The 11,758-nt window shown below is 44.0% G+C and overlaps 1 protein-coding gene across 1 annotated transcript in view; it reads right to left on the bottom strand.

Moving 5' to 3' along the window:
* DOK6 (docking protein 6) overlaps positions 1-11,758 on the bottom strand; it is a 172,990-nt gene that overhangs the window by 33,079 nt on the left and 128,153 nt on the right. The window contains exon 5 of the mRNA XM_045296075.1: positions 6,986-7,175. Coding sequence (XP_045152010.1) covers positions 6,986-7,175 — 190 coding nt within the window. The remainder of the gene's footprint in view (positions 1-6,985; positions 7,176-11,758) is intronic.

Raw genomic sequence — 11,758 nt, 5'->3', positions numbered from 1 at the left:
CTCTGATTTTCCCAGGGAACTTGTACCTAAAGAATCCCACATGGTACATTAGGAGGCTCACTCTATTGTGCCCTGCTGGTGTACTGGCTTACTCCATTAGGTAGCGGTTCAGAACCGCCACTAGATGAGGCTCTCTACTCTTGTAGTCTCAAAATCCCACAGGGGCAGTTCTCGTCTCTCCTAAGAGTTTGCGTGAGACAGGCATGGAAGATTTTTAGGTAGCAGAGGACAACCTGAGTTTACCGAGAGTGTCCCACCTCGACATTGCCATGCTGTGCAGCAAAGGGGCCAGGAACATTCCTTGATCCTTGAAACAGTACAACTAAAGAGCACATCAAACAGTGCCAGCATAAGATTCACAGCTATGGAGGCTCGACTCTCACTGCCTGCTTAAGGACATGCTATAAGGTGCACTTACAATAAACTCAACCAAACTCGCCGCCACTGAGTCAATTCTGAGTCACAACAACCCTAGCCCCTCACTGAGGTGCATTATGGAGCAGCAGTGGATGGTGGGCTCAAATTGCCCACCTCTACCTACCAAAAACCAAGCCTACATCCCTGGAGTAAATTCTGACTCAGTAACCATGTATAGGGTTTCCAGGCAGTAAGTCTTCATAGGAACAGTCAGCAGCCATAGTTTCTTCCCACTGAGCAGGTGGATTTGAACTGCTCACCTTGCCTTTGTAGTCCCATGCCTAAACCCGAGCCACCGGGACACCTAACACAGAGAGTCCGAGAACTCCAGTTTCCCAGGCCATCTAATTAACACAGAGCCGAGATCTGAAGGGATGGAGGGTTGGGCCAAGATTCTAAGAAATTATTCTGTCACAGAGGGAAAAAAGCCCTTCCTAAAATAATGAAACATCATGAAGATTTTTTACCTTTTCTATTTTCTCTCTGCTAGATACCAAAATTATTAAAAATCATGATTATTGAGAAATCTTGGTCTTTAGAAATAAAACAGTGTTAAATAAGTAGTACCTGACCTTACAAACCAAACGCACAGCCCTGGAGTCAATTCTGACTCATAGCAGCCCTGTAGGACAGAACTGCCCCTGTGGCCATCGGAAACTATAACTCTGTATGGGAGCATCCTGCTGACCGTGTGGTTATAGCAGCCCAAAGCATAATCCACTAGGCCTCTAGGGGTCCCTGTGGCAGTAACATAAACTGTCAACTTGTCAAGGGGTGCAGTCTAGCCTGTCAATCAGGTCAGAGCTTGATGACCTCATTTGGAGGCACAATGGACATAAACAGCTCTCTCTGCATGAGATTCCTGTTGAGAAGCCACATGAAGCTATGCTGATGGAGCCAGACCACTGGAGCTGCAGGAGCCATGTGGAAACCCACGCCAGTGCTGAGATGCTTCCATCATTACTGGATCCACAAGACTTTCCACCCACTGGCCTGTGATCTTCCTGCATTCGGCATCCTTGCATATGTTGCGTGAGTCTGAAGATAAATTTATAGATGGGTATCGGACATATGGGCTAATATCAGACATATGGACTTGATCTGGGCTGGGATGTTTTCTCAATTTACAATTGCTCTTTGATATAAAGTTCTTTCTTATACACAGTTCAGTGTCTATGATTTTGTTTCTCTAGTCCGCCCGGACTAACACAGTTCCACATGCCCCTTCTAAAGGCTTTGAAAAATAAACACAGAAATCAATAGTCATTGAGTCAATTCTGACTCAGTGTGACCCTATCATACAGAGCACCATCCAAAGCCATTATTGTTACAGAAACAAGCTGCCTCATCTCATTCCCAGAAGAAATGCCTTGGGGAGCAAACTGCTCACCTGTTAACTTGACTACTGCACTACCAGGCCAAAGTGAGGAAATATTCCGGATAAACACTATCCAGGAAAAAAAGAACACTTCTTGTTATTTACAATTTTACAGTGCTGTCTTTACAGTATGTACAGATGCATACATACATGCCAAATGAAAAGGGGGAGCAGGCAGCTACTTCAGTTGCTGGGCATTCAAAGGGGAGTGGAAGAGCTCACAGGGGGCACAGCTAAGTGATAGGAACACATCGTCCAGCTCATTTCTATAGATGCCATGTTAGAAGTTCAATAAAACATGCAGCATGGATTTTACACGCTCGTATCTGGAAGCTTTCGTTGATCTTTACATGTCCCAAATCAACTTTTTTTAAAAGCTGAGAGTTTTAAACACAGAGCCACCAAAAACCAAGCTTCCTGATACCTAGTTGCTTCTGACTCATGATCGTCATACATGGGGTCTCTGAGACAGTAAAGGATCCAGGTGGGTTGCCCCGAAGACAAGCAATAACCCTGCCTATCAGGAATTAGGAACTCTTGTGGTGCTGTCAGGTGAGCATTGAGCTGTTAACCGCAAGGTAAGTGGTTCAAGCCCACCACCTTCCCAGTGGAAAAAAAAAGCTGCTGCATGATCCCATAAAGACCGACAGCAGTGGGAAAGTGAAGGAACAGGTCTGTTGCATCCTGTAGAGCCATCGCCAGGCGGTGAGGAGACTTGATGGCAATGGGTTTGGTCAGGAGCTAAAGGAGAGGGAGGGAGCACAAGCAGTGTGTAAGCTGTCCACCCACCACCGTGCAGACAGACTGGAACCCACTCCAGCCCTGGGTGCTTTGTCTCGTTTTTCTGCACCTGAAACATTTAAAAACATTATCACCCACTCAAAGGTCCTAAATGGATATGCTTTATTAAAATCTAAACTTGAATAGAGTGTGCGTGAGGGGGCAGTTGCTGCTGACCTAAAGGTGGGAGTATAGCCAGCAGCATTTCAAAAGAAAGCCCTAATCACCTTCCAAAGAGCCAGCCGTGGATGAGCCCTGGGGCACGTTTCTCCTCCCACACCCATTCGTGCCCATTCAACGGCAACTGGTTTTCAGGCAGCTCTGTAAGAAATAAGTTGCCAGCTTTGGGCTTTTCATTGCTGCATCAAATACAACGAAAGCTGACTGAAATGGCATGCGAAGACAACAGATCCATTTCCAAAATGTGATCATCATGGCCCTTGTGTGATGAGTAATGCATTGCACACTCTTCTAGAGACACCCCACTCCCACCCCCGCCAAAGTTCAGTCATATCTTGTGGGTCTGACAACTGGTCATAGGGTAATTGGTTAGTGGCGGCTCTAGTCTTCCCCTCAGGTCTGTCAGTTTGTGACATAGTGGTGGCTTGCTTATTGCTATAATGTTTAAAAATCAGGAAAGATGTGCACTCAGGTTGTATCTTTTCACCATACTTTTTCAATATGTATGCTGAGCAAATAATCAAAAAAACTGGAGTATAGAAACACTGATGCAGAATTAGAGGAAGGCTTACTAACAATCTGGGCCATGCAGATGACCCAGACTTGCTTGCTCAATGGGAGGAGGATTTTTGAAGTCCTTGCTGATGAAGATTAAAGACTACAGACTTCTGTATGGATTACAATTCACGAAGAATGGAGAAAAGACTGAAGTCAAGTCTTCCATCTTGCTTGAGTCCTGTTGGCATAGTGGTTACACGTTGAGCTATCTGGAAAGGTAGTGGTTCAAAACCACAAGTAATGCCAAGGGAGAAAGATGAGGTTTTCTATTCCTATCAAGAGTGGCAGTCTCAGAAACCCAGAGGGGCGGGTCTACCGGGTCCTGCAGGGTTGCCGGGAGTCAGAGTGGACTCAAGGGCAGTGAGTTTGGTTTCTTTTGGGATCCACCATCAATGCGCATGGAAGCAGCAGTCGAGCTATCGGAGGACACACTGCATTGGGGAAATCTGCTACACATGACCTCTTTAAAGTGCTCAAGAGCAAGGGTGTCACTTTGAAGACTAAAGTGTACCTGACCCACGCCATGGTATTTTCAATTATCTCACATGCATATGAATGTTGGACATTGAATAACTGATCCATTTGAATTGTGGTGTGGGTGACTATTGAAAGTACCATGGACTGTCAAAAGAATGAATAAGTCACGCATAGAAGCAGTCTAGATAAAATGCTCCTTAGAAGCAACGATGCTAATACACTCTAAAGTGCCTTACATGTGCCCTTTATAAGATGGGTTGACCCAGTGACTGGAGCAATGGGCTGGGACACTGTTGCGAGAATCGTGCAGGACCAGACAGTGTCTCCGTCTGTTGTACATGGGGTCACCGAGGACAGAGCCAGCTCTGTGGCACCCAACAGCAGCGATTGCAATTGTCTAACCTGGTGTCGGTGAGTGAAGATTGTGAAACAAGCACTCATTTTTAAATTTAAGGCTTTCAACCATATTATAAAATCAAGAAACCCATAAATTTGCCACCACACATCAAGCTTAGTCTGAGTTACAATGGATGGATGGATGGATTGTGAGAAGCATTGTATGAGTCCCCAATAAAATGATTTTTTTTAAAAGTGAGTTACACACTTTGTAAATTATGGGTTTACCAATACTTCTGTGATCATTGCAAATGAATATCATAATTACTATTTAAATAATTTTATATAAAACTCCTTTAGAAATTATCTTATAAAAACACACAGGTTGGCAAGGATTGGGGGAGACTGAACGTCTTTATCTATTGCTGCTGGGGAAAGAAAATGCTATGACTACAATGTAACAATGACCTGGCCTTTGGCCAGGTAAAGAGACAATGTTTCAGAAGCCCCACTCCTAGGTCGACGCCCTAAGAGACCTAATGGCAGTGGCTTGGAGAGACATAGACACCAGTGTGCAGTGCAGCGTTATTCACAATGGTGGGAAAATACAGAAACAACCTAAGTGCCCATCAATGGAGAAGATAACAAACGTGATCTATTCACATGACGAAGTACCATACAGCTATAAAACACAGTGACACACCTGGTAAACATCTTTCAACATGGATGAACCCAGAGGGTATTGTGCTCCGTGAAATAAGTTAACCCAACGGACGAATACTGTGTGGTTCCACTTTTATAAAAAGGCAAAACCAAGTATATGCATTCACAGAAACCAACCTTACTTGCTGGGGACCAGCTCCCGGGGAGTGGAGAATCACACTCTGGATAATACACTCTGACTTCAGGTGGCCACAAAGGCACCACTGAATGCTTGCGAACTGAGCTCACCTTAAAGTAATGATGACACCAAGAACTAGACCGACATTACTGGTCGATGCTGTGACAGATTCAATGTAACAACCCAAACAATCTAGGTGAGTGGTTAGACCGACACATGCATGCATGCATGTTATAAAGTATTTATGTGAGCATACATACAACTATCTAAAGTCATATCTACATAGATGCTTATAAGTGATGCATATCTACTTATACATGTAATAACGCACATAGGAGCATGGCATCAACTCCCAGGCATAATCACACACCTCACAGCATTGGTTAGCTGCCCGTGAAGTCTGTGGACCACAGTCCTGTAGGAAAGCTCCATTTAATGGCAGAGCAAAGTCCACAGAGCTTGGGTTCTCATCTCTTCATTTGGTAAGCAACATTTGGGGTCTTAAAAGTATGTGAGCACAATCACTGGTCTGTACTCATCTGGAGCAAAAGAAAGAAGAAAACGGTCTACAGCACCAACTCTCTGGGGTCCTCAAACTTTTTCAACGGGGCCAGTTCACTGTCCCTCAGACCCATTGGAGGGCTGGACTATAGTTAAAAAAAACAACTATGAATAAATTCCTGTGCAGACGGCACATATCTTATTTTGAAGTGAAAAAAACGCAAGGGGGAAAAACACCTGGTGGGCCGGATAAATGTCCTCAATGGGCCACACGTGGCCCACGGGCTGTAGTTTGAGGACCCCTGATACACAAACCATAGCTCCACCCATTCGGAGACCAGAACTAGATGGTACGCAGCTGTAATTACAGATGCTTCTGACCAGGGCCAAAATGTATGGTCCTGGATAGAACGGGAGAAAATAAGATAGAATTGAACATTTTAAAGAAAATGGACAAGCATTACTAGATGCACAAAGACCTGAGGAGCCTCTCTGACAAACGCACTTTACATTTTGAACTGAGAGGAATCCTGGAGGCCACCTTTACCTGCAACCGCCAAATTGATTGGATCATGAAAACAGCAATTTTACACACACACACACACACACCCACCCCGCATCACATGGTTAAGTGCCAAAGACCAGTCGTTATGCACAGTCAGAGAACATGGTGGATGACCACATCAGATCACAAAACAAAAGACAGCAGCATCGTTACCTATCTGTCAAATTACTTCATTACATAATTGCCCACTCAGTCAAGGTAACCCATAATCATTGCAGTTTTACTTTCAAACCTCAGCTTTCCTTACTGCACAACAGTCAATATGTTACTGTTAGCATAAAGGAGCAATGCTGGATTAGGGTAGGGTTGATAAGGGAGGAACAGATGGAGGATGAGACTTCCAAAGCTTATGGGAAGTTGGAAGGAAAAAGTGGAGCTTTTCCACAAACCTCTGAAGTCTCCTCATATACATATATCATCTCTCTGAGATCAGTGGTCAGCATTTGCTACAACCCAAAGATAACAAGGTCTCTGGGGGCAGGAAAGCAGGGTCCCATAATGAGATGGGACAATCAGATCAGAAATGAAAATGTAACCAGATATGTGCAACAATTTTTAAGTAAAACCCCAATTTGCAGCATAAACTTCCAACAAGCAGTCAGGTGTAGTAAAAATAACTTCACACAAAGAAAGGACACATTGAATTTCCTAAGAATACAATCACATAAGGACACACCAAAAGAAAGTATTGCGATGCTTTGCCCCAAATGGTAAATTGAGATAATTATGAAACTAGTTTGGTGTCAGTGAAACAGAACAAAGTTATTGTGAACGAGGCCATTCTCATACCAACCATGAACCCAACCTGACTCAGGTTATCACCACAAATCTAAAGATATGGCCCCTCTGGTTATTTCTACCCCTTCAAACAAAGCCAGCGCAGCAATGGTCACAACCTTCCTTGTAAGAGGGCCTGTTCCCACTTCTCACACTCGATCGCCAGAGCACTCACCTTCCCGACTCAAATGTGAACCACGTGGAGTCCCGACCGTATCTCCTCAATGAGCTGAGAGGCCACATCACCAGCTTGACCTTGGCATTGTGGATATCCCAGAGATAAATATTCTCATGAGTGATCTGCATGGTACATTCGCCATAAATATCCAGATTGGGTGTAGGCATGAGGTACACGTTGAACCGTTCTGTAGGAAACAAAGAGTTGAGGGCATTGAGTGTGAATGAGTGTGACTCATGGGTGACTTGCAGCCCTCAAACCTCCTTCCATCACAACTTTTTGTGTGAGGAACTCAAAACCCAAACCACTGAGGACGAGCCAATGATGACACAGCCCTCGTGTCAGACCAGTGGAACTGCCCCAGAGGATTTCTGAGGCGGAGCATCCTTATGGAAGCACCCTGCACAGCCCTCTGCCGTGGAGTGGATGGTGCACTGGTACTCTTGCCCTTTTAGTTGGCAGACGAGCACTTGAAACACTGCACTACGGAAATTCCTTGAATGAGGAATGGGTTTACTGTTAAAATCTTCCCATTCCATTCCCATTCCAGTTTTTTTATTGCATGCATTCTCCATGGTAGGGAGAATTCACCTTTGAGACTTAAAGTAATCAAATAAACCCCAGAATAATTCCCTACTTACTGAACAAATAATTCAGATTATATCTCAACACAAATTTTATTCCAGGTGACATTCAGCATATGATAATTGCAGATGATCATGACTCCCTTCTGCAGAGTTAAAGACATTGTTTTGATATGCAAATTGAGACAGGCTTTTATCTTTCTGTCCTAGATATGTTTGGTTGAAAATCTGATTATGAGGCAATGATTCCAAATCTTGATTGGTAACTGTGGTAGTTACATAATCTGTTGTACACTTGAGACTTAAGAGTGAAGGGGTAGAAACCAGGGTGAAATGCTAAGGGCATGCAACAAAGCAGTAAGAGGAACAAAGCAATGAAGTCCCTGAGGTATACCAAAAATAGACTTTGGGGCCAGGGCATGACACCCCATCAGGCCTCTACTCAATTACTCCCTCAATGCAAGAACACTTTGTTCTAATAACTTGGCATTCTGTGATGCTCACCTTCCCAACACAATCACTGAAGTCAAAATGGGTGCATAAGTAAATATGGTGAAGAAAGCTGATGGTGCCTGGCTATCAAAAGAGATTCTGTCTGGGGTCTTAAAGCCTTGAAGATAATCAAGGGGCCATCTAGTTGAGAAGCAACAAAGTCCACATGGAAGAAGCAAACCAGCCTGAGGTGTTGATGGGATCAGGTACCAGGCATCAAAGGCACAGAACAAAAAGTCATATCAATGTGAATGAGGGGAAGTGCGGAGTGGAGACCCAAAGCCCATCTGTAGACAACTGGGCATGCCCTTATAGAAGGGTCACAAGAAAGAGATAAGCCAGTCAGGGTGCAGTATAGCACTGATGAAACATATAACTTTCCTCTGGTTCTTTTATGTTTCCTCCCCTACACTATCATGACCCCAATTCTACCTTACAAATCCCGCTTGACCAGAGCATGTACATGGGTACAGATAAGAGCTGGAAACACAGGGAATCCAAAACAGATAAACTCCTTAGTATCAATAATGAGAATAGCAAAACCAGGAGGGTAAAGGGAAGGTGGGACGAGAAAGGGGTAACCAATCACAATGATCTACATATAATCCTCTCCCAGGGGGATGGACAACTGGGTGAAGGGAAACATCAGTCAGTGTAAGACATAAAAAAAAAATTATCAAGCATTCATGAGGGAGGGAGGGCAGCAGGGGATGAGGAGTTGATGAGGGAGGTGTGGGGAGGGTATGAGGAGCTGATACTAATGGCTCAAGAAGAAAGAAAATGTTTTGAAAATGATGGTGGCAACAAATGTACAAATCTGCTTGACACAATGGATGGATGTATAGATGATAAGAGCTGTACGAGCCCACCAATAAAATGATTTTTAATACCCCCCCCCAAAAAACAAACAAAACAAGAGTGAAGGGGTTGAGTTTAGCTTGTCAATCAGGTTGCAGCTTGATGACCTCATTTGGAGGCTCTAAAGAGATAAATAGTTCACTGGAAGCGGGACACATAGATTCACTCTGCAAGACATTATTGACTAAGAACCTGATGGCGACACTGATGCAGCCAGAGCCCAGAACTGGAGCAGCCACGTGGAGAACCTGCCAGCACTGAGATGCTTCTACCACCACTGGATCCACATGACTTTGCACCTACTGGCCTGTGATCTTCCTGCATTAGGTGACTTTGCGTGTGCTTTGTGAGTCTGAAGTGGAATTTACAGATTGGTATTGGGCATATGGGCTCATATTGGACTTATGGACTTGATCTGAGCTGGGCTGGGGAATTTGCACAAGATTCCATTGCTCTTGTATATAAAACTCTTTCATACACATTTGTCTATGAATTCATTTCTCTAGTCTACCAAGACTAACACAGTAACTTATATTTCCACGGGTACTGCAAACTTCTGTAGTACCACTTCTTAAATAAAATGAATTAAATGTACTCTATTTTGAAAAGCAATGTTAGATGGTTCACTTCCAGGAAGTACTAAGAATGCTTTGTAAAACACCTTTGGCTTCTATACCAGGCTTGTTTCATAGTAAGGGATGCACACATATTGGTTGAGTGAAATAAATGTATATGCCATGATGAGTATGAGATTTGTGATTGGGGAAAGTCAAACAATTCGTCACGACAACAAAAGTTTAAGAAGTGCGGGAAGACACACTTTTATAAGTTAGTGACTTGTGAGCAGTGCTTCAATGGAGCTGCTATCGGGTTAAGTAAGGAATCCCTGGTGCTGTACTAAGGAGCTCGAATGGCCCTGTGGGATTCATGTCAAAGCCACCAACCACATCTTGGGAGAAAGTTGAGGCTGTCTGCTTCTGTAAACGTTTACAGTCTCAGAAACCCTATATAAGCACTCTGAGTCAGGATCAATTCAGTGGCAGTGGATTTTGACTTTGTGGTGCAGTGGTTAAAGGGCTTGGCTGCCAATCAAAGGGTCAAGGGCTCAAGCCTACCAGTCACTTCAAAGGATAAAGATGTGGTAGTTGGTTTCCACAGAGATTTTACAACTTTCGAAACCCCATGGGGGCAGGGGTGGGGGAGTTCAACTATGTCGTATAGGGTTAGTATGAGTCAGAATTAACTTGTTATGATCTGTCTCACACCATGGTCTTGACATTGAATGTTTGTTGGTCTGTGGAATAGAAGGACTGGTGTGTGGTGTGTGGTAGGTGCTTTTGTGGGGATTCACTGACCTCAGTGAACAAGATGCAGATTCCAAGTAGACTTAATTTACAGAAGCACACTAATTATAGCAAGCACACCAACTGAAAGTTTGGTAACTGCACGATTACGATTTGTATTCAAGGGCCCAGGTATCTTTGTACAAAAGATAATCTAATGATTAATTGTTCTGCTTTGATGATTGCCCCCAGGAGAACAACATGTATGTGGATTTAACGTTCAGTCCCTATAGAAATGGCCATTGAGAACAATTTTCTAGTTGAGAAATTAAGAACACAGTCCTATTGTATCTACAGTTTTAAAATTCAAGAGCAGTAAATGCGTTCTATAAAGCCTGCAATTCTTCTGGGCCACCAAGGAAAGATCCAAACCAAATACATGACCATTGATCAAGTCAAGGCTGAGTCACAGCAGCCCCCAGTGGGTTTGCAAGACTGTAACTGTTTACAAGAGTAGAAAAAGCCCAGTCTTTCTCCCAAGGAGTTGCTGGTGGTTTTGAACTTCCCACCATGCGGATTGCAGTTCCACGTGTAACCACCACACTACCAGGGCTCCTAGCCAAAATATATTCCTCTCCTTCCTGCTACAATCCCCACTCGGGCTGGTTGACAAGTAGCAATCACACCAAGGGGACATGATTTTACATAAAAGGAGAAATGAAGCTTGGACCCCATGGTGACTCCCTCGGTCAAGCCTGCGCAAGCAAACCCTCTTTCCTTTGGCCAAGAGCCTTTTGATCAAGTTCAGCTTCTAGTCATATGTCAGTGGCTTCCCTCATGCATAGGGAGAATGCGGTCGCTATCAAAGTAGAAAGTTAAAAGATTCCAGCTAGAGAGGTGCTGCTGTAAGGTCAAGAAATACAACTTTAAATTATGAGTAAAGAGAAATAGCATTAAGCCATTTTATTGTTGCTTGAAACTATTGGTTCTTGACTTCTGCACGCACGTGTGGTATTTTAGAGAAAAAAGAGAAAACAACATGTAAAAGAATAATCCTGATATTGAGGGGCCTTCGAAAGTTCATGATAAACATGGAACGAAATGATTTTGGCATCTCTCCGCAAACTTTGTGAAGACCCCTTGTCCTTCAGGCTGATGGGACATAAAGGATGACATGTCATCAAAGGTGTGCAGAAGGGGACCCAGAAGACTCACTGTGGAAGCCCAAGCATTCCGATGTTAGCAGAGAAAACCCAGTGATCCACAGACGGCCTGAGTACAAATCACCACGAGACACATTAGAGAAAGGGGGAAGAGAGCGCCTGAGTGGATGTGAGACTCAGATGACTTAGGGCTCTGGATACAAAACTATCTGTCAGGCACATGTACAAACAAAGCACTCTTCAGGAGCTGCCCCAGGGCATCTTCCCAGGATCCCCTTCTAGGCAATCAAAAGCAGATGAAAAGCCAGAAATGGTTCTCCTTCTCCCTGGCCCCCACTCTCCCCATCTTCACACTTCCCAGAACCTACCAACAACTTCTTGTTCTGGATG

This window comes from Echinops telfairi, unplaced genomic scaffold (genome assembly GCF_000313985.2).
Source record: "Echinops telfairi isolate 266 unplaced genomic scaffold, ASM31398v2 ScPeMD7_7400;HRSCAF=8409, whole genome shotgun sequence".
Taxonomy (NCBI): domain Eukaryota; kingdom Metazoa; phylum Chordata; class Mammalia; order Afrosoricida; family Tenrecidae; genus Echinops; species Echinops telfairi.
This window is presented reverse-complemented; position numbering and strand designations above follow the sequence as displayed.